We start from the raw sequence: 22,877 nt of genomic DNA, 5'->3' as shown, positions 1-22,877 counted from the left end.
TCTTTGTCTTTATATCTTTATCTTTATCTTTTTCTTTTCTTTTTTTTTTTTAAACGTACAAAATAATATTTAACTGATTACTTTTTACTTTATACCTAGACTATATGAAATTTCCATCACGGATATGTTTCCATCTATAATAAATTGTATAAAATAAATTATGTTTATATATATATATTAAAGGTCATGGCATTCGAATTATGAAAAAGTAGTGATATTATCGTTAAACTTTTAGGATGATAGACTTACATATAATGACATTTTTTTAGTACAGATATAATTAATGACATATTAAGTTGGAATTCAATATTTTTTTTCTTAATTTTTGGTAAATAAATTTGTAATTCAAGATGATTATACCTATGGATGTCAAGTCTTTCTTTTCTTTCTTTCTTTGTTTTTTTGTTTTTTTTTATTTTAAAATTTCCTGATGGAGGTTTGTATTATTACAATCAATTAAGGACGTGCTTGGAATGAAATATATGAGAGAAGAGATAAAAAACATATACATATATATATATATATATAATTTTACTTATTAATTTTAACGAAAAAAATGTGATCTAAAAATGAAAACTACATAAATAAGTATATATAAAAATATATATGATAATGGATTTAGATACTTTTATAAAACTATGTATTGATTTTAATTTGTTTTAATTTTTAGCTATCAATAAATTCCAAAACTCCAAACAGAAGGCAAATGAATTTTATTTTATTTATCTTCGACTTAGTTAGAAAAATGACAAAATAACATTTTTAATTTCCTTTTTTTTTTTTTAATGGAGATTATCCTGGGTTACTATTATCTAAAAATGCACAAAATATAGTTTTGGTAAGTACCCGATAGAATATTAAGATAAATAGGAAAGCTTTTTAGCATTAAAACTTTTTTTTTTTTTTTGGGGAAAGATTATTAGCATTAAATTACGAATCATTTTTTTTTGGGGCTTTCTTTAGAAAGCGGAGATTTTTTTGTTAGACAAATCACATGATTGGTTAGTTGAAATTTGCATTTAAAACTGTTCTTTTTTTTTTCCTTTTTTTTGAAAGAGAAATTCACATTAAAAAAAAAAAGTTCAATGTAGACCACATTAATTAAATTAAAATAAAAACAAAAAATAAATACCAGATTAAATGAAACTGAGGACTAGAAGGATATCTTTCCAATAATCCAATCCCATCTAGGAGTTTATTGAGTTTTTAAATTATTACTTTGAAAGCTAAACAAACAGATGCGATAGACGTTACATTATAGATAAATATTTTAGTTTTCTAAAGTTATTTTCCAACATGAAAAACATTATCAATTTTGTTTTTTGTTTTGAAAAAATCTCAGCAATTATTTTTTTATTCAAACAAAATTAAAAACAAAACAGCAAGCTGACGCAGACACGACTGGTTGAGAAGGGAAACACCTACAATGTTGCATGCATCTTAATCCAATGCACCCAATTTCACAATCAGAACACACCACAACCGTCAAATGTTCGATCAAGAATTACCATTGAACAGGTCGACGGTTAATATTCAATTATTGGAATCGAGTACACTTGTATCCGCCTGTACCTTATAAAACATTCCCGCTCTGCTCCGCTTGGTGCTCTTTCTCTCCCTCCGTTTTCCCCCGAAGCGCACGCCTCTCTCTCTCTCTCTCTTCTTACTTGGCAAATTTTCTCTCTCTACAAAATTCTCTCCTTCATTTTCTCTCAAACATTTCTTTCTCTCCCTTTCCAGAGTTTTCTATCTAAATCTCCTTAAAAAAAAGAAAAAGAAAAAAACTGTTTCTTTGAAAATCAAAATATCTGCAAATTTCTCGGTCTTCGTTTTTTCAATTTGTTTTTTCTCCTTTGTCTTTCCCTGGTTTTACACGAATCTCTGTCTATCTCATTGTTTTTGGTTTTTCTCTTTCTTTAAGCTTTTCAACTGGAGTTGGCGTGGTTTCTTTCAATAAATTAGCGAGAGCTCTCAGGACGTTTCTCATTCACTGCGAGCGATTGATTTTCCAACTTCCTTCTCGTTGGAATTTTATTTTATTTTTCTCTCGTCCTCTATCTGTGTGACTGAAATTTGATATTTGATCCAAATCGCGAAGCTTAATTTCGATATTTGATTGTAAAGTTGTGAAGGAATTGGTGGGAACCTTCTCATGCTTCATTGTTGCATGTTGCTCCGAATCGCTTTGGTAAGCAGCTTGTGTAGGTCTCTGCATCTATAGGATGATGTTTTTAATGGCGAGAGTGGGAGCGAAAGCTTTTTCCTTCGGTTGGCAACCGAGAAAATCTCGTAAAGTGAGAGAAATTTTGGAAATTTTAACGATTTTTTGTTTGATTTACGAAAAGCTTTTTAAACTTTCCAACATATTCTCGAGGAACAAATATTTTGTGTTGCTCTTACTTCGATTTCATAGGAGTCTATTTTTAATCTAATTTTGAAACTTACTTTTTCTCCACATTCTGCTTTCTGATTTTAAAAACTATCCCGAAGTTTTGTATTCCAACAATTTGTGCTCAGAAATCTTATGTTTCTCTGCCGGTTCTTTTGTTTTTTTTTTTTTTTTTTTGGCGGCATCTGATACAGAAACCTTTGTTTTGCAAAGCGTGTAAAGTTTGTTGGTATTTTAACATGCATGCTTGTTAATATCTCATGCAGAAATTGTAGGGTTTAAGTGATTCAAAGCTCCCTGAAATGGACAGTTCGGAGACTTAGATTCTGACGATTCTACCATAAAAAAAGGAATCTGAAATCTTTGTATTCTGAACAAATAATCTGCTTAAATTGTTATATATTGTTGGATTGGAGAAAAAGGAGGAATAATGGCTGTCGGCTTGAGCTATGCGGTATCTAAATTGCAAATGCTATCTACTTCGGATCACGCGTCAGTGGTCTCCATGAACCTCTTTGTGGCTCTGCTCTGTGCTTGTATTGTGGTTGGCCATCTGCTTGAGGAGAATAGATGGGTGAACGAGTCGATTACTGCACTTGTAATCGTGAGTATAGCTTTATTGCTGCAAAAAGAGAAAGAAAATTATAGAAAATGATAGATTTTGAACTATATGTTGTTTGGTTGTTTTCGGTTGATTTGCATTGGTCTTATGCTGGGTGGTTGTTTGCAGGGTGTGTGCACCGGAGTTGTTATTTTGCTAGTTAGCGGTGGGAAAAGCTCACATCTTTTAGTTTTCAGTGAAGATCTCTTCTTTATATACATGCTGCCTCCTATCATATTTAATGCAGGGTAAGCTTTTTCCCTGAGTATAATGGCTGTCACCTGATCTAATAATAAAATTGTAGTGCTTCACTTATCTAAGCCTGGTGATGTTTATTTTGTTTGTTAATAAATGCCAGGTTTCAGGTGAAAAAGAAGCAGTTCTTTGTCAACTTCATTACTATCGTGATGTTTGGTGCTATTGGTACATTGGTATCCTGCAGTATCATAGCACTAGGTATGTCTAAATACTTTTTACAATCTTAGTTATGTCCATGGCTTATTTGGTTGTACAAAGGGAAAAAAATGTTATTTGCTGCAGATTGATGCTGTTGTCATCAGTCTTATCAAACTACGGCCTTTTTCCTGATGGTCAGCAGCGAGCAATTGTTCCATTTGCTACTCGAGTTGTCTGGTGTCAAATATGTTTTTGTGGCTTTTGCTATAAGTTAATTTATTCTCGTAGTTCTTGTATGCAATCAATGCAGTTGATAAGGTCATATTGGTCTGTTGCTGGCACCTGGCTCAGTAATTTCTTGTTGGTCTTTAAAAGCATAATGTGATGTATTAATTCTTTTAGAGGATGAAAATAGTGCTTCTCAATGGTCAGGTGACTTTTTTTTGCTATCCGGAAAGGCTAAGCGGGGAATGCAGTAGAATTACATGTTTGAGTCTTTTAGATGTTATTATCCTTCGTTTGCATTCATCTCTTGATAACATGATGTTTGATTTTGGTTATAGTATGTTGTTTACTTGGTGGAGGAGAGTATTTTTTTTTTTCGATTGACTGGAGAGTTGTTTGTCTTTGTCATGACTGTATATGGTTATGCTTGATGCAGGGGTTACTCAGTTTTTCAAGAAAATGGACATCGGTTCCCTGGATATAGGGGATTATTTAGGTACTGCCTCTTTCTTTATTTCAATATCATAAATATCATTCAATTTTATCACTGTTCTTATCTACTATTTTTGCAGCTATCGGTGCAATTTTTGCAGCAACAGATTCTGTATGCACATTGCAGGTATGGCATATCAACTTTTTAGTAGTGTTGTAACAAATATAGTATCTTTCACTTGCAAGCTAAAGTGGTTGGTCTGATGCTGCAGGTGCTTAATCAGGATGAGACACCTTTACTCTATAGTCTTGTTTTTGGGGAGGGTGTTGTTAATGATGCCACATCCGTAGTACTTTTCAATGCAATCCAAAGCTTTGACCTGACTAACATTGACCCCCGAATTGCTTTGCATTTTATTGGCAACTTCTTGTACTTGTTTGTTGCAAGCACCCTACTAGGAGTGATAGTAAGTCTCTCTCTCTCAACATATATATGCATATAAAACACATATACCGGCTAGTTATACATGTGTCTATGAGTATCTGTGTTTTCATATAGAACTGTAGTGTTTCTTACGTAACTTAATTGGTATTACTTATGTCTTTCCCTTGCAGACAGGGCTGCTTAGTGCTTACATTATCAAAAAGCTGTACTTTGGCAGGTATGCAGTTTTCAATTTTGGTTTTGTCATAAAAATAACTTATTTTCCATTATATGACAAATTCTATATTTCTATATTGAAACCGAACCATAAATCAAAAGTTTCCTTAACTTGGTTCTTGCATAATTCAGGCACTCTACAGATCGGGAGGTTGCTCTTATGATGCTTATGGCATATCTTTCATATATGCTTGCTGAAGTAAGTTTTATAACTTTGGGTATTCTCCTGAAATCTTTCTTCTCCTTTTCCTAGTTTCTTTTATGGATACGATCTTGATGGCTAGTGTAGACTACTAATTTCAATCATCCTGGCATATTTGTTTTGGCTTGCAGTTATTCTATTTAAGTGGCATTCTCACTGTCTTCTTTTGTGGGATTGTCATGTCTCATTATACCTGGCACAATGTGACTGAAAGCTCAAGAGTCACCACCAAGTATGTTGAAAAATTCATTGGTCATGCATATGACACAGGTTAACAGATTTTTTGCCTAATGGTTTACATCTGTGTGCATAACTGCAGGCATGCATTTGCAACCTTGTCATTTGTTGCTGAGATTTTTATCTTTCTTTATGTTGGTATGGATGCCTTGGATATTGAAAAGTGGAGATTCGTGAGTGATAGGTATGCCATATAGCAGAGGATTCTTATACTTTATCCTTTTACGGTTATAAATGTAATATGCCTTTTTTTGACACATTTTACAGTGAAGCTGGCCCCTAAAAACTATCTGCTGGTCTTACATTGATTTTTCATTTGCAGTCCTGGAACATCAGTAGCAGTGAGTTCAATACTCCTAGCTTTGATTATGGTTGCAAGAGCAGCATTTGTTTTCCCCCTATCTTTCTTATCCAACTTAGCTAAGAAAAATTCGCACGAGAAAATTAGTATCAGGCAGCAAGTAGGCATTCTGTTTCTGTAACATCATAACTTTCTCCTTTCTCATCTACTGGTATATCAAATCACACAAAAAATTTTGTTATTTTTTAGGTGATAATATGGTGGGCTGGTCTCATGAGAGGTGCTGTGTCTATAGCCCTTGCTTACAATCAGGTATGTTAATATTGTAGTTGTGATTTAGATATATCTTTGAATCTATGTGAATGATTACTGGGAACAATAATATTGGCATGCTACTATAAGTATGCTCATATAATCTACTTTTATTGAAACCATACCTGAGAGTTGAAAATTTACCCAAAAAAGGAAAATATATATATATATATAGATATACCTGTGAGTTGAAAACCACTGAAGTCTGAAAGAGCTATCTCTAGAAATGCACTCCGTATGGCTTACTTCTTCTCTGAATGCAGTTTACAAGGTCAGGGCATACCCAATTGCGAGCTAATGCAATCATGATCACCAGCACGATCACTGTTGTTCTTTTCAGCACAGTGGTAAGACACCTTCCTTTATTTCTTTGTTGTAGAATAGCCTGGTCTAGATTTTGCACTCTCGGACTTTATGAACATTGTTGTGTTGTTACACTATCATAGATCCTAACTTTCTGTAGGATTGGTTTTTCCTCCTGTACGCTTATATCTGCAATTTAGGATGAATTACTATGATCTAATTTACATCTAAAAGAAATAATAAAAGAGGAATACACACTATTGGTTGTGACTGCCACTAAAGCTGTATAGAAGTGTCATCTTCTGAAACTTTCGTTTGTTGCATTTGGCTTGAATTTATGTCCATGATTGCATTCTTCAACTAGGATGTTTCTTTTACATACTTGTGGGCTTAACAGGAGCTCAAACAGCCATTAAAATTAGTTTAATATATGGATGTTCTGCTAGTCAGATTAAAGCTCTTTTGCAATTTTGTGATGTGTGGAGTTTCTGTTTGAAAGTGGTAATGATTCATTGCTCCTTGATTCTGTTTAGGTATTTGGTTTGCTGACTAAACCTCTTATAAGGTTTTTGATACCTAACCCAAAACACACAACCAGCATGACCCTATCAGATCCATCTACTCCAAAATCAGCGACTATGCCTCTTCTTGGAAGTGCACAGGATTCTGAAACGGATCTTGTTGGCCATGATATTCCACGGCCAGGAAGCATCCGTGCCCTTCTTGCCACTCCAACACATACTGTCCATCGCTATTGGCGTAAGTTTGATGATGCCTTCATGCGTCCAGTGTTTGGTGGCCGGGGTTTTGTTCCTTTTGTTCCGGGCTCACCAACTGAACGTGGAGAACCTCAATGGCAATGAAAAGACAGCCTAGCAAGATGTAAAATAATTTGTGAGCTGTGTATATGCAGTGAAAATTCAAACAGATGTACGACTTTAAATCTACTGTGTCAAAATTTGCGATGAGTTTTTTTGGGATGGGTAGAAGGGATTGTATCATATTGTATCATTTGCAAGCCAAGTACTTATTGTGTACAGCTTTTCCATTCGCCCCAAGCATCAAAATGGGGTGACTTGTTTGTTTTCTCCTTGACGCGAGAGCTTAATTTCTCCTTGACGCGAGAGCTTAATTTAGTTTGTTATTATTCTTCCATCCGCTTTCTCTTTTGTCTCTTCTTTATTCACTGAAACTGCACAATAAGACTTCGCTCTTGGGAAGCCGGAGTAGTATAGCATTTGCAGGAAAGGAATTAGCAAGTACTTTGAGCCTGTGGCTCCGTTGAACTTGAGCAATTGTTTTAGCTATAGCTAAAATATGACACCTCCTGCTTTTTCTGGATTTTTATTAAAGACCCCATTATGAACCCCATGGGACCCATGAACCTTTGTTTTTTTTTTTTTTGGTTGAATCCCATGATTTTTTTTTTGGTTGAATCCCATGACCTTTGTCTGCCGATACCAGCAGTGCCCAATTCTGTGCCGTAATTTCAGGCTGACACTGACAGGCGTCCTTTCCACTTGTTAAAATGAGCGTGGTCGAGGCTTTTTTTTTTTTTTTTTTTTTTTTTTTTTTTTTTTGGGTTTAAGTTCACGGTGCATGTTCAAATTACGCATGGTAAGGAAATTGTTTTAGAGATTTTTTAAAAAAAAATAAAAATTCCTAAAATGACAAGTGAAAAATAAAAAGTAGATATTTAATAATCCATTGACTAATTAAAGCTGGAAATCATAATCAATTGTCCCAATTATTAAATTTTAACTTTTGCTAATTTCGGAATTTGCTTTTTTGGCAATTCCTACTTCTTATATTTAATATTTTATTTATTTTTATTTTTGGGGTTCATTGCAATAAATGCGGACATTAGGTGTATTTAACTCCGTGTCCGTAACACAACTAGAGCAGTTGAAAGAAAGCCTGTCAGGGCAGGCTCAATACGTGATAGAACGATAAATTAAACATAGTCAAATTATTCAACAAAATATCACGAAAAACTCTAATAAATGCAACGGTCAAAACTTCTTTACCCGTGAAAATTGAAGTCGCAGATTGCCATACTCAAAACTATTAATATCCCATCAGTTATTTATGTTAGTAATCATTAACAAACAGCACAAAAACATTCGTAATGCTTAACCCATCTCCAACTACTGTAGAGGAAAACCCATTTACAGAAAGGCAAGGCAAAACAAGTAGATACTTTTATCCACCTCCTTATGTATGATAGACATGCTCCTCTAAGGAGTATGTAAGAACGGATTACAACCACCAGTAACAAAGTTAAGCTAAAGGCGATAAATAGCAGGTGGACGCTTAGATGGCATTTCATAGCCACTACTAGAAAAAGCTGCCCTATTATTGTAACTTGGCACCCTCAGAGGATCCCCATGGAAATAGGAGAGGGAACTCCGAGGACTCACATTAGAAGAAATGCCCGTGGCAGTAAGTGTTCCAGCTGATCCGAACTGTCCACTTCTCCCACTCGCAGCTATACTAGTTCCATATTGCTCATTTGATGAATCCATACGCGAAGTAACAGAACCAGATCCTCCTAATGTATAGTGACCAGTTACTGTTTCTCTGTGCAGACCATAACCACCAGCAGTCAATCCTGGGCGCTGGACAACAGGAGGGGAACCCACAAAACCATAAGATCCAGCTGCTACACTCATATGCGTATCAGGGATGGAACGTGAAAAGCTATAGCGTCCAGCCGAGTACTGTGCACCATGGCCTGTGAATGGACTGTCTTTTTTTTGGTAAATAGTGAATGGACTGTCTTGCTGATTATGAGATGCATCGACGGAGTAAAAGTTCGAAGCAGCAACAAAAGAAGTACTTGGAGCTGCTGCTGAGGCAGCTACTCCAGCTGCAGACAAGTACTGTGCACCTTGATGCTGCTGTAGAGAGTGGATTGTGGCAGCTGCTCTGGCAGAAACATGTTGAACAGCAGCAGCTGGTGCCATCCGAGGCTGCTTGTTTTTACCTTTCTGCTTATTCATTTGAGCCTTAGGGGCTGTTCTTTTGTTTCCACTCAGCTGTTGCACCTGAGCCTGGGAGCCAGAAGCTGTTTGCATTCCTTTCCTCTCTTTTATCATCTTTCTCAGCCGATCAATGCGTGCCCTTAGATTCTCAGGAGAGTATTCGGATTCAAGTTCGTAGTCTTCAATACACTTTATTACACTTTTCAGAGAGGCTATTTCTTTATTTGTGGCATCATTCTGAGGATTTTCAAAGAATCAAGTATAAACAAGATGACAGTCAGATCCAAGTCTAAGGAGGTGAGATGAAGCAAAAATACAAATAAAAGGGCAAACATACCTGTGCTTTCAGAGAATTTTTCCCCTTCTTTAAGGGCACCCTAGCAACCTTTTTAACGTGATTTAAATGGGCTTTAAGCAGGGGTACCGGGGAAAACTTATCAATCATTTCAAAGGCAAAGATAAATCTAACAGCTGCAAGTTGTTTCTTCTCTGAAATAAGATGCTGGATAAAATCTGACACAAAATAAAATTTCGGTTACGTCAGATTGCCTAAGTAACATAAGAAGAAAGTCAGAGAATTTCCTACTCTGAAGCTAGACAATTTTAATATATACAGCTCCAGCACGCAGAAGGAGAGATGAAGAATAAGCACATATATTGACGGCAATAAGAATTATAATTTCCAGTGAGAAGTTCCATTATTGGAATGCAAAAGAAAGTAACAATAAAAAATGAGTATTTATCACTAGTATCATCACAGCGATCAACTAAAAAACACGATGCGTATAAAGAAACTTCCAACTGGGAAAAAGATATTGGCAATAGAGGTCAGGTTTTCATAAACTTTTTGATTAAAAACAAAGACATAACTTCTATGTACACCTTCTAAAGTTGTAACTAAAAGATCAATCTGTGTCCCACACCAAAGACATAAATAACTAGAAAACAAAGAAGATATTAACATGTAGCTTAGCATTTCTAATTCACAGCCTCATGAAATAAAGGACGGTCCTAGTTTGAAAGAATTCCCATATCGATAAAGCACAAACGAGTCAAAACTCACATGGAAAGAGAACATTTGTGCGAATCACCAATATCTTTTTGGAAAATTTTAAGCTTTCTTAATTATGTAAAATTAGAAATGAAAATGGATAACGACACATAATTAGCACTCTCTCAACCGATCAACTATTCAAATAAAAAAAATAAAAAAATGACAGTTAGAAGGGTTATCTGAAAGCACACAAACTCACCAGAGGCCTTATCAGCCAAACCCAGAGACCTAAACAATTCCGGAGCCTGCTTCCGCTGCACCACACTCTTAAAAAGTTCCAAAATCTCATCACTATCGAATCTATCAACCAAAGCATAAGCACCCAAAAGCAGCAAAAATCCCCAAACTTCAATAGAATTCCAAACTTCCGCTTTTATATTAGCCTTCCATAACGATGCAAGTTTCGCTGCCTGTTCTATCGCTCGAGGTTTAACCAAAGGTGCTACCTTCATAAACTCTTCCAACAAAAGCACACAGCTCCTCCTTGTAGCGCTTACCTCCAAATCTCCACCTCCAGTTTTCAACTCCGTTGGACAAAAACCTTCTTCAATTGCCTCAAGCACTAGCTTTGCAGAGTCCTCTGAAGCCTTAAGCGCATTGTGGACTCCGTCACGCATGGATTCGTGCTCTTTTAGATGCCCGTTCAAGTAAACCAGCAATACCTTCCCGTTCTTTCTGGGAATATCATTAAAATTCGAGTCGGCCCGAAAGGATTCTTCATTTTTGATCTGGGTATCCACGGGATTGCATTGGGATGGAACAGAGGGAGAGGTAGCGGAATGGGTTTCCTTGGAATTGGAATGGCCTTGGAGGGTGGGACTGAAAACGTCCTCTTCAAGGGTACTAAGTTGGGATTGCTGTGCGGAAGTGAATTGGGTATCTAGGGATTGATTTTTCCGACGGAATTCTTGAAGCTTGGATTGGATGGAATTGTTGATGAAGATGAAGTGGTCTTCGAGTTCCTGCCATTGGAGGGTAAAATTGGCAACAGCGGAAGCGTGGGTCTTGATGAGGTTGAAGGCCTTGCGAATTTGCTGTTTGTTCGTGTCTGACAGTTGAGGGCCTGATGAGATTCTCTCGGCGGTGGTGGTGGACATTGCTGCCAACAATGGAGCCCTAAATTTTGCAGTGAGGGAATTGGGGGTTAGAGCAGTGGGGACGCTGGGAAGCGTTAGTTAGGGACTGCTTTTTTTTTTTTTTTTTTTTTTTTTATTTCCTACCTGGCACTTTTCTCTAACATTTTTATTAATGTTTCATTATTATTGTTATTCTTATTATTTATTTTGAACATATTGTTATTCTTATTCTAATTTTTGTTTTTTGTCAATTTCTTACTCATATGTATTAATCCATTTCTAATTATAGAATTAACACTTCTAATTATTAAGGTGCGCAAACTGCATAATGCATAAGTGAATTATGATATTTTTTGAACCAAAAAAAAAAAAAAATGTATAATATCTTTTGTCGGAACCTTTTTTTTTTTTTTTTTTTTTGAAGGAAGCTTTTTGATTGATAAAATCAACAATTTCCAATCCATTAGCTTTTTCTTAACAAAGAGACGGACCATAAATTAAAACAATAAATTATCTTCCCCTCAACACACTTTGATCCAACTCGAAATAAGAAATATGTATATATATATATATATATGTAGGGTCGCATGAATGTTTCTCTATCTTTTGCAACAATTCATAGTCGTTTTATGTTTCTTTTGTAAGCGTTTTCAAAAAATATGTTCTTTTGCAAGCAAACTAGCATACATTGAAGATTGAATAGGTCCATTTTGTCCTTTGTAGCAATTTCCTTTCCAGTAGAAAATCTATTGCAGCTTATTACTTGCAAGATGAATATTTTCTTCAATTTTTATTACCTTTATTGATAATTCATTCCTTCTGACATAGAAGGGGGTAAAGAAGGAAAAAGACGAGGGAGCGAAGATATTCTAATTTATGGCAGAAAATGTAAGAAAGTAACTATTAGAAAGAAGTTAACCACCGCTATGAAAACAAGCAGTAAGTCTTCAACAAAAACACAGTACATAAAATTATGGAGCACTTAAAACAGATTCAACCAGATTTCACCCATATTGTTCTTCTCCTTATTCTAACATTCAGCTAAGAGTTTTAAACCTCTTCAAACCTCAAAAACAACATTTACATCCACCTTCATGTGTTTTCCAGGGTGGTGCAGAAAGATATTTTAGCCCTGAAGACCAATAATACCTGCTCAAAACAGAAAAATAGATGAAAATCCTATTAAAGTAGATTAACGCAAAAACTTTAATTTGATTACGGCTTGAATTAAAACTAAAACAGGGATCGATCAAAAAAATTGAAATTAGTCAACCCATGTATTAACTATAGTCGATCTCAAAAATATTATAAGAAGTTATATGGAAACTAATCAAAATGCAAGGATCCATTTTACTGAAATAAGAGCCGACTTACCACAAGCTACTCTGCCACCAGCATTTCCAGTGGATTTGCTGAGCTCATGTCCACCTGGGTATTAAAAGAAATGCCGATTGCATTAGACGGACTAAACAACATTAAAGTTATTAACTTATTAGAAAGAACACATAAATACGAAAGTGGTACATCCTACTGTTCTATGATCATTTATGATATACATATATATATATATATATATATAGGATGTAGATTATAGAACCACTCCAAAAGGCAGATTTCTAGAAGGAACTTTAAATTTTACCCTTGCCCAGATCATCTGGATCTGCATGAACAACAACAGCCCGACCAATGATGGAGTGTACTCCGGTGAGAGGAATCTGCAAACAAATACAAATAATATGATATAAATACATCAGAACAAGAAAATTCATAGAGATTGAATTTAGGGTCAAGAAGATTCTACGAAAATAAGAAATATAAATAAATAGAAGTTGAAAAACACACACCTGCTTGTCAACAATTGTGAAACTAACAGTTCCTGAAGCAAACAAACAAAGACATCATGCAACCAGTAGCAAAAAAATAGTATGTTACAAGTATTAATAACTCATTGAAATTTCAACCCAACTCCAATATAGACGTGAAATGTAGAAGCAAATAGTTAAAATCACAATTAAAGAAAAAAAAAAAAAAAAAAAAAAAGGTAATAACCAAAGAAACCATGAAACCATCAGTAACAAGTACAAATGATGTTTTAGTTACACTGCATACCATCATCACCAGCGGTGACATTTCCCAGATCACCAGCATGACGATTCTCATCGTCAGGTGCACCATGTTCTTTGCCAGCAGGATTAAAATGTGGTCCTACAAACAAATCAATAATTAGATAGATGACAAGCGAAAATTTGGGAATCATATTGAGGCTTTACTTTTTTTAATCCCTAACTGCATCAGAATATAAAAGAGGAAAACAATTCAAGTCCTGGGCTATACCAGTTGACATGCAACCATTGGTTGTATCACCGAGAGCATGGACATGGAAACCATGAAGTCCAGGCTTCAGGCCAGAAACATTTCCAGTCACTGTAGTTGGCCCTGAAAAAAGTTTGCAAACAAATATAATCAATAAAAATTGAACAATAGCAAAAGCCATCCAGTAGATAAACAAACAACTTCAACGTTACCATCTCCTTCCTGGGCGAAGTATATAGTTCCACTAACACCCTCATTGGAGCCAAGCACGGCAACAGCCTTCACCATCGTTCTATGTGATCTAACCAAAACAGCTGATTAGAAAACTGCAATAAGAAATCTAACAAAAATATGGTCCAAAACACAAGCTACGCTAAGTAACAAAGATTTTCTTCGAACAAACATCATGTCAATTATAGTATAAGCAACGGACTTGTTTAACCAATATGAACCAAACTACAACAGTTTGCACAAACATCATGTCAAATATAGTATAAGCAACGAACTTGCTTAACCAATATCAATAAACTGCAACAGTTGGACCAAAAATCATGTCAGATATAGTATAAGCAACACTTAGTAGGTATGCATACAGGCAGGTGTGCTGCACGTGTATATATAATATACACATACACAATTATGCTCAAACCATTTAGATTGCTTTGGTTTGATTGGAATTTTTTTTTTTTTTTTCCATGTTAAGAATATGACCAATTCACTTATGGGTTTCATAATTTTATTCCAGTTTTTCCCTAAATTCCCATCACATTTTCATACTAAATACTTGCACGGATACAGATGATGAATAAGAAAAATGATCAGCTAAAACTATAACCACAATATTCTCCTCAGCTCTCAGCAATCAGCATCCAAACAAGATAATCTAAAAATTACCAAAACTAAAATGTTAAAAAAAAAACACTTGAGCCACCAAAAACTCGACTGTCTGTAAGCGATCTATGAATAATTTAAGAGTTTTCCAATTTGTATTTTAAAAAAATCTTTAAACTGAGGACCAGCATCAGTCAAATTCCCAATTCCCAAATAAATAACCAAAAAAAAAAATTGAATATTAAGCTTATTATGCCCAAAAAAAATTCAGATCTTCAAAGATCAACAAGAAATGAGGCTAAAACATGAAGAAAATCATCATACAAATTAAATGAAGCAACTTCTCAGACGATTCAGAACAAACAAGCAAAACCCATATAACAAATTAAAAAAAAAAAAAAAGGAAAAAAAATAAAAATAAACATTAAACTCATGATCAGAAATCAGAGAAGGATGATAAAAACCTCAGAACACCCCCTAGAGCAGAGAGAGAAGTAGTAGAAAGAAAATTGGAGCTATGCGAAATAGAATCTGGAGCTGGGTGGGTTTGAAGGGTTTTATAGAAACAATAAATAACGCTCACTCAAGAGGAGAGCGAGTGGGTCTGTGGTTCTAGATTCTACCTCCACCTACCCAGTTGGGGTAATATAGTCAATCCACACTAAGAGCAGAGTGAACAGCACTGAGTTGACGGTCTTTGTCTGAAGATGCTGGACTCCCCTTCGAGCTTGGATGTGGCCCAACATTGAAGCCCAGCCTTCTTTTTATGCATCATTGTATTTATAAATTTAAATTATTCTTCTTTGTTTGTGTAAGTACTTTTCGTAATTTTCACCCAACCAAAAAAAAAAAAAAAAAAAAAGGTCATTTTCCTAGTCAAGATAGAAAGAGTAAGGCTTTTTTGGCATATGCCCGATTAAAACATTGTACAAAATTTACATAATATTGTACAGCTTATTATTCACAAAAAAATAAAAACTGCCATTCTAGGGGTTGGTTTTAGATAATAGAACGTTCCCATCATTTGTTGGGAATTTTTGTACAATTTGAAAATAAATTGTCATAAGACTAGAAAGACAAAAATCAATCACCTCAATTGGTAGCTTGCAAAAAAACCACAACCTACATTTTATCTACTTGTTTTGGTAGCTTAGAGCTCGCCTCATGATTTTTTTTTTTTTTTTTTGGGTGGTAAATATCTCATCTCATAATTTGTGAACTCCAAATCAGCACCAATTTGATAATTCAATTTGTTTGGCTCTACCGTTTTTGTTTGTTTGTTTGTTTTTTTTTTTTATAAATTATATGTTGATACCATTATTACCTTTTTTTTATATGGACCTATAAAATGATATTAGACCATTTCCTTTGGAATACTTATAATTTGATCTGTGTAGTTTAACAATTTTGTTGATGGTTCTTCTTAATTTTTGGGTCAACTTTGGTTGGTAGTTGAACAGAATAAATGCATCGGTCATTGTGCAAGGCTGAGTGAAGTAGAGAATTTATATTCACAAAAAAGAAGGGACAATTAATCGCCGATTCACCATCAAAATCCACATGCTTCCAAAATATTGCACATAGAGGAGGTCAACTTAAACGATGCATTCTCATTTTTGCGCACCAAAAGTGAAAGCCACGTGTCAAACTGGATCTCAACCAAGTAATTATCATAATTTGTTATATGCAGTGTGTCAAACTCTTTATCTACAACTTGGAAGATTGGTCAAGCTAAATCAGCGATGACCAAAACATCAACATGACCAAAACAGAGATGCGGATAAGAATTCAATACATTATGTCATCATCAATTACACTAGGGAATAGTACAAACAAAATGACCATATATGCTACATATAATCTCCTTTGGAGCCATATGAAATTAATTCCAAAATATTTTACATTAGATGTTTTACTTGCAAGATGTGACACGAGAAAATAAGAAGTCAATAATTAATTATAGGGATAGATATCGGTTGGGTTGGTTTTTTATTGATACTATGAAAACTACATGGAACCAAACTATGAGGAAAAACCAAATCAACCATCATCAAAACTAATTCAGTTTAATCGGTCTGATTTGGCTTATCTCACCCTAAATTGAAGTTAATATGGAGTTGTTTTTGAAAAAAAAAAGAAAAAGAAAAAGAAAAAAAAAAAGGAATCCTTTTTTTTTTTTTTTGTTTTTTAGAGTTTGATAACAATTAAAAATCTTTGTATTTATGATAAATTTTCCGAACATATCTAATGAACATAAGTATTCATTATCATCATTATTTTCTGGCCTCTCATCTTCTCTAGGCAAAATCAAGCCTATTTTGCATTTAGTGTTACACCAAAATTATATTGTTACTTTCATATTTGCAGAATCCGATTATAATATAATAAATCTTCAAAATAAAATATTATCAGTACTATAATGGTACTATATTACAGACTTTTCAGTGATATATTTTAGACAAAATGTAAATAAAATGCTAAGAAGAATATCGAAACTTTATAAATGCATTTGTCTAGATTTCAGACTGACTTTGTGTTCTACGTAATTCCTGGTCAAGCTCTTTGCGAGATTCTTCCCATAATTGGGTATCAATACTCAACTTCTTCAGTTCAATAAGCCCACGTTCAACTGTAATCAATAATTAATTACCAAATCAAATCACATTCAGGATTTATATACTTGATGATCTAACAAAGATCAGGGAAGTGATATATGTATGTATATATTTCTTTTTTATTATCAATAGGTATATAAACTTGTTAGTAAAAAAGAGCGAGAAAAAAAGAAAACCATCAACTGCATCTTGTGAGGTGGCTGCCTTGGTGTTGTGGCTGACCCAAAATTGTAAACGATCATCTGCTATATCTGGTTCCACCCCATGGTTTTTGGCTCTTCTCCAAAAATATGTAAGCCAAGCCTACAAATTTAAACAATTTTGAAAAACCAAGTCAATATATAACTTCCAACATGTCAAATTCAAATATTTTATAACTCTATAAAAGGTATGGTTATACCTGCTTGAAGAGTACTTCTTGAGACTCATCAGGGGTCAATTCTAAGGCAAATGCATTTGATGTTAAAATGGATATGTGAAAACAATAAAACCAGATAGCTAGCTTCATTAACTTAATAATGCAAGTTTTTTGATACATGGTAAACTTACCAAATGCATCAAATTGTCCCTCAGCTGGTAGCTTCAACTCATCTGTACTTATAAAGAAATGAAAAACAAAAAGCACTTTTAAAATCATATTACCGTGGGATTGAGATATATCAAAATCCAAATATGTCTCAAACTTAGATCTGTTGCATATATGATGAATATATGGTACCGTTCAGATTTTATATTTTTCAGATACAGAGGCTTAGGTATTTATCTCTAAGAAACGCCAATTTGGTTTCACAACAAAAATGTTATCAACTTGTAAACCAAAGATTACTTCACCTGATTTTATTGTATTCGTGCGTCGTTGTCGAGCCATTGCAAGTACCACTGCATCCTCTACCTTTGGAAACACTGACATATTAAAAAAGTTTGTCTTTGCAAGAAACAGTTATTTAAGAAAGCAATATTTAGTATACTGATGCACTGGAATCATTGTTTGTTATTTTTCAGTTAATTGACTAATGATGAGATGATATTCAGTACTTAGGTCTCACAGTTATTCCAACAAATAAGACCATATTTTTCAATCTTATGTAGGTTATTTAACAGCATAATGTTAATCTTCAATCAATGTTACATCTAAACACACAAATTTATGAATAGGATAGGAGAAAAAAGAAAAGAAAAAGAGAGAGAAAGAAATTATGTTACTGTTGCTAATCTCAGAAACTACTGATGGCGTTATCAGAAAGAACAGATTTACATCAGTTTAGGAAGTTTTCCAATCGAACTCAGCTCAACGCGATGGAATTCGTTTAAAGATGATGGCATAGGAATACATGCTTTTAAAAGTTTAATGCTATAGGATACGGCAAGAACCTTTAAAGAAGCCAGTTCCCGTAGACCTTTCTCAACTAAAAGCATGTTCTCAATGTTTCCATCACCAGAAAATTCACTCACGTCACGTGGACTTGATTCTCTGTCGTCTAGATCATTGTTGTCTGTCCACGATGGAGATCAAAGAATGATACTAAGTAATACAGTAACATTGATATAATGATTTTAAAACCAGGGTTAAAAATCCATTATTATCTTGAATTCAGAAGAGATGTGGCTGACAAAATAAAAATAAACCAACAGACCAATCAATATTAAATAGATATCTATCCAAATGGCAATCTTACCGTTCTGTTCTCTAGCTTTCTGGCCTGCAGCTAATACAACTTCAACAGGCAGAGGTGCAAAAGATGACCAATATTCATGTTTTTCTTTAGCTAGTTCTGCTTGAATGCCTGCCAAAAAATTCCAGTGCACATTAAACATTCAAGTCCATGCCTGCAAAATTTCCCATCATACATCAACAATCACAAAGGCTATAATAACTTAATGGCCATATGTTTCAATGCTAATTACCAACATGAAACAACATAGGAAGAAACAGCACGTTAAGGATCATGATTGAAGAAATTGCTTTAACATGGGGGGGAAAAAGGTTTTTTTTTAACATATAAGTAACTTCACTAGTCCAGATTTGCAATTGAAAATCAGCAATAATTATTAGATATCAGGTTCAATTCTTGTTTCATAAAGATCAATGTAAAATATACGACTTCCTATTGAAAGCTTCTAACGTAGAAAGACAAAAAGCAGATGATGAATATGTTGTGAAAGATCAACCAATTAATATGACTGTACCATGTTCAACGCACAGACCCCAGTACCGAGCAAGCCAACACCTCTTTAGAACAACTTCTTCCTAAGATGAACACTGAAAACAACATAAGGGCATAAAAGAAGAATAAAGATGAATGGAAAATAAAAAAGCTAAGCATAAAAAACAAACCATCTCTTCCTGAGTCAATATCATTCTCTGTGTCATAATTTGAAGTGATTTCAGTTCAAACTCAGTTTCGTGAAGGTGCTCAGTTGTGGCATCATTGTTTCTATTACCATGATTTTGAAATGCAATTCTTAAAGCAGCCTGCAAGGAAAACTCTGTCAATCTACCAGCTTCTGTTAAACTTCATTGTAATAGAAGTATATGAGTTGGTTATATTTGATACTCGTATGGAAGCATAAAAGATAGTAGCAGATCAGTTCTACAAACCTCCCTCTGTTGCAGTGCTGCTTCCTTTCTGGAGAGTAACACCAAAAAATTAAAAATTAAAAATTAAAAAAAGAAGAAGGAAAATTAGCATCTAACCAAAAAAAAATTAAAAAAAAGTGTAGGAATACTTCAACTTGCCTGCTTAGAAGACGGGCATCCAAAGTTGTGCCTTCTCCAAGATTAGCAACCTAGAGGAAAATAACGGGAAAGACAACATTCATAACAGTTATAGTTCCATTCATTCATAATTGTCAATATCATCTTAAACAAAATGGGGAAGAAAATTAAAAGCAATATAGCAATAGAAGTTTGGAAGGTATTACTTAGACATGACATAATTTCACTAATCTAATAAATGAGTGGATATATATATATATATTGGTTGTAGAATATTTGTATATTTGCTAGCTCTGTAACTGTAAAAGGTTACCTGTTGCTCCAGCTGCCGAATTCTTGCCTCTGATTCCTCAAACCTTTCTTCTGCAAGTCGAAGCTGGGGACGCACATATCAAAATGGAGTGCCAAACACGCACAGAAACAATAACAATACCAATTTTGTACCAATAAACCACTCAAAATTTCTGTCCTAGGTTCAAATTGTCTTTAGTTACGTGAAAACAACAGCAATAGTCAAATCTGCATGACAGGACTTTTACTATATTTGATTATTTTAAAATGGCTGTTTCAGCACCTTATGATGCTTATTTTTGAGAAGATGAAATATTTTATCTTAAAAAGCCAACGTCAACTAGTCACAGTTATACCATAGATAAATTACTAAATTTGTTGGCATCACCTTTTCAAGTAAGCTTTCATTTTCTTCCTGTAGCATATCAAGCTGCAATAAAAGTTAAAATGGTTTCAATTACAGACAAGAAACAATTAAAATACAGTTTTGGCATGAAATAACAGTAGAGTATATCTATGAGTACAACCATGTATAAGGACATATGATATTAAGCTCAATATAAGCCATACCTCATCTTGTAGAGCAGAAGCAGAGGGATTAGGGGCAGTTTCCCTTACTTTCATACTCCCCAAGTCAAGCGACAACCTGTTTATGCACCAGAACTAACAGAGAATTATATTTACATACATACATAAATGTTAGTCATAGTAATATATAGTCTGCAACATAGCAGTTGAAAAAGAAAAACACAAGGGATTATGAATCTGTATATGTTGAGAGTAGATGAAAATCTTATAACAATGAAACATGAAGGCATGGGCGTTTAATTCATTCTCTTTATAGCACTTTCAAACATCAAAATCCTTTTCTTCTTCTTTTTAAAAAAGAAAAATGAAGGGGGAGATTGAGAGCAAAAACAATCTGAGACTAAAAGCTTAACCTCCAAGTAAAGATAAAATCTAAAAACAAAAGATTTTGAAGATATTGATAGTGTATGGAACTTCTCTATACCTTTTATCTCTCCGAATTTCTGCATTAACCTCATTTGGAACAGCAGAAGCTGTTGGCTTAACTGACAAAGGAACAACAGCCGGAACAATTGGAACCGTCCTGATTCCTAAATGAGGGCGGGTGACTAATGGAGAACGAGGAGCAGATGGAGGTTGTTCAACAGAAGTTGCAGCCTGAGACGTTCGGATGGACATCGAAGAACGAGCAGATGAAGGCTGTTCAATGGTGGCACTATTGGGCTGAGAAAGTCGAGCATTAGACATTATGCTAGAACGAGCAGACGTAGGCTGTTCAATGGTGGCACTGTTGGGCTGAGAAGGTCGAGTATTAGACATTATGCTGGAACGAGCAGAGGTAGGCTGTTCAACAGAACTGGTTACCACTTGGGGTGTCCTAGAAGATATATTAGAATAAGCATATGGAAAATGCTGTTCAACATTAGAAATATTGTTGGCCGCCGGAGTTTGTCTAGCAGATATTGCAGAACGACCAGAAGTAGGCGATTCAACAGAACTGGCAACCTGGGATGGCCGAGTAGATACATGAAAATAAGAATGTTGAGAAGAAGGTTGTTGTTGTTCAACATTGGAATTGGTGGGCTGAGAATGTCTTGAAGCCGATACAGAATAAGCAGATGAAGGCTGATCCACAGAATTGACCATGGAAGATGACTGAGATGGCCTGCCAAGTGGTGTTGAACGAGCTGATACTGGTTGGTCTCCATAATTCCCACCCAGAGATGATCTACCAACTGGTGGTGTGATTCCAGAGGAGGGTTGCTCTTGAACTGTACGAGTTGACTAAAATACATATGCATAACAAACATTTTAACACAAAAATATTCAAAACCCTCAATTAGAATCTTAACTTTGCACATGGATTATGAAATTGACCAGAAAGATGAGAACTTTTTCCTAATTTTATGGTGGGTTTAATGGGATTTTTACCAATATTGGAGAGCGAGATCGCATTGCCCTTCCACCAGCAAGACCAATCCCTGAGCCACCCGTGGAGCCATAGTCTACAAGAAGGTCGTCCTCATCATCATCTTCATCGTCATATTGGTTGGCCATTACATGTGCTAGCCTCTGTGCAGCGGCTTTTGCGTTCTGAGCTTTCCTTGGATTCGACATTCCCACTGAACCTGTCCTCGCATGGCGGTTCGGGTACAGAGGAGACATCATTGGTGAAGCAGGCGCATTAGGCGTGCCCGCGTTGCTCTTCTGCCTAACGAACCTGTTTCGATCCATAGCCGATTTTCAATTTTCCTACTATGTTATTCGAAGCAGAGAAAAGATTTTTGATCTTTTGGTTTCTTGTGCTGCAAGAAATCAACTCGTATTGATCATGATTTCCCCACCGGAAGTGAAGAGACTAATTTCAATTTCAATCAAACCCAATTTTAATTTCAAGAAAAGAAAAAAGAATCAATCTTTCGAAAGGTTGAGCATTGAATGGAGATTTGTAATATAATGTTTGTAAATGATTTTTTTGTTTTTTCTTAGGGAATTTTGGAGATTGAAGATGAAGATTAAAATGATCCGAACGTTGTGGCACAAATGAGGGAATGAAAGCAGAGCTTTTAACGTTGATCAGGCCGCGTAACACATTTGGTTTGAATAAGTTTGGTAAGTGTGCACGGCCTTATCACGAGTCGTGTAGTTCTACAAATTTTATTCCTTTTCTTAGTTTGATGATAATTTTATCCCTAATTTAGATCAAAAAGAATTATTAAATGACGCGTTGAATTGACTGAAAAATGAGCCATCCTCCAAAAAAGTAACTTATTTTAAAAAAAATAAAATTTCGGCAATATTTTTGGGAGTTTTCTTTTGCCATTTTTTTTTTTAACCCACCAAATATGTAAATGTTTTACTTCAATAAATTTAAAGTACTTAGCTTAAGTAGAAATTATTTTTGTGAGTT

At 34.8% G+C, this 22,877-nt stretch overlaps 4 protein-coding genes across 6 annotated transcripts; 1 reads left to right on the top strand and 3 right to left on the bottom strand.

The window, feature by feature from the left end:
- The first annotated feature begins 1,625 nt into the window (after window positions 1-1,625).
- Window positions 1,626-7,214, top strand: LOC107412105 (sodium/hydrogen exchanger 2). The gene is made up of 15 exons (XM_016019817.4): window positions 1,626-2,188; window positions 2,656-2,993; window positions 3,120-3,238; window positions 3,349-3,446; window positions 4,048-4,107; window positions 4,184-4,230; window positions 4,316-4,510; window positions 4,659-4,705; window positions 4,837-4,903; window positions 5,038-5,138; window positions 5,226-5,327; window positions 5,466-5,604; window positions 5,694-5,756; window positions 6,020-6,103; window positions 6,593-7,214. Exons 2-15 carry the CDS (start codon window positions 2,820-2,822, stop codon window positions 6,920-6,922), a joined length of 1,626 nt encoding a protein of 541 aa, XP_015875303.1. The 5' UTR covers window positions 1,626-2,188; window positions 2,656-2,819; the 3' UTR covers window positions 6,923-7,214.
- Window positions 7,215-8,059: 845 nt separating this feature from the next.
- LOC107412104 (FRIGIDA-like protein 4a) lies at window positions 8,060-11,421 on the bottom strand. The gene is made up of 3 exons (XM_016019815.4): window positions 10,297-11,421; window positions 9,381-9,556; window positions 8,060-9,280 (listed from the first exon to the last, which is right to left on the bottom strand). The coding sequence occupies exons 1-3, from the start codon at window positions 11,192-11,194 to the stop codon at window positions 8,345-8,347; spliced, it is 2,010 nt and encodes a 669-aa protein (XP_015875301.2). The 5' UTR covers window positions 11,195-11,421; the 3' UTR covers window positions 8,060-8,344.
- Window positions 11,422-12,046: 625 nt separating this feature from the next.
- On the bottom strand, window positions 12,047-14,934 carry LOC107412106 (superoxide dismutase [Cu-Zn]). Of its 3 annotated transcripts, none has more exons than XM_048468549.2 (8): window positions 14,782-14,934; window positions 13,699-13,787; window positions 13,508-13,609; window positions 13,283-13,378; window positions 13,018-13,049; window positions 12,813-12,888; window positions 12,548-12,601; window positions 12,047-12,322 (listed from the first exon to the last, which is right to left on the bottom strand). In XM_048468549.2, the coding sequence occupies exons 2-8, from the start codon at window positions 13,772-13,774 to the stop codon at window positions 12,300-12,302; spliced, it is 459 nt and encodes a 152-aa protein (XP_048324506.2). In that variant the 5' UTR covers window positions 13,775-13,787; window positions 14,782-14,934; the 3' UTR covers window positions 12,047-12,299. The 3 variants fall into 3 exon arrangements, with proteins under 3 accessions (XP_048324506.2, XP_048324508.2, XP_048324507.2); XM_048468551.2 differs by having other exon boundaries at window positions 13,699-13,778; window positions 14,782-14,852; XM_048468550.2 differs by having other exon boundaries at window positions 13,699-13,800; window positions 14,782-14,848.
- Window positions 14,935-16,708: 1,774 nt separating this feature from the next.
- Window positions 16,709-22,563, bottom strand: LOC107412092 (coiled-coil domain-containing protein SCD2). Its single transcript, XM_060811835.1, has 16 exons — window positions 21,899-22,563; window positions 20,952-21,751; window positions 20,510-20,585; window positions 20,328-20,369; window positions 19,962-20,024; window positions 19,666-19,719; window positions 19,532-19,555; window positions 19,268-19,405; window positions 19,120-19,180; window positions 18,609-18,716; window positions 18,304-18,425; window positions 17,764-17,824; window positions 17,482-17,523; window positions 17,333-17,373; window positions 17,109-17,235; window positions 16,709-16,946 (listed from the first exon to the last, which is right to left on the bottom strand). Exons 1-16 carry the CDS (start codon window positions 22,199-22,201, stop codon window positions 16,831-16,833), a joined length of 2,178 nt encoding a protein of 725 aa, XP_060667818.1. The 5' UTR covers window positions 22,202-22,563; the 3' UTR covers window positions 16,709-16,830.
- Window positions 22,564-22,877: the final 314 nt, after the last annotated feature.

The sequence above is a fragment of the Ziziphus jujuba genome, chromosome 10 (genome assembly GCF_031755915.1).
Source record: "Ziziphus jujuba cultivar Dongzao chromosome 10, ASM3175591v1".
In the NCBI taxonomy this organism is placed as follows: domain Eukaryota; kingdom Viridiplantae; phylum Streptophyta; class Magnoliopsida; order Rosales; family Rhamnaceae; genus Ziziphus; species Ziziphus jujuba.
The sequence above is the reverse complement of the archived record's forward strand: the minus strand, read 5'-3'. Positions and strand labels throughout refer to the sequence as shown.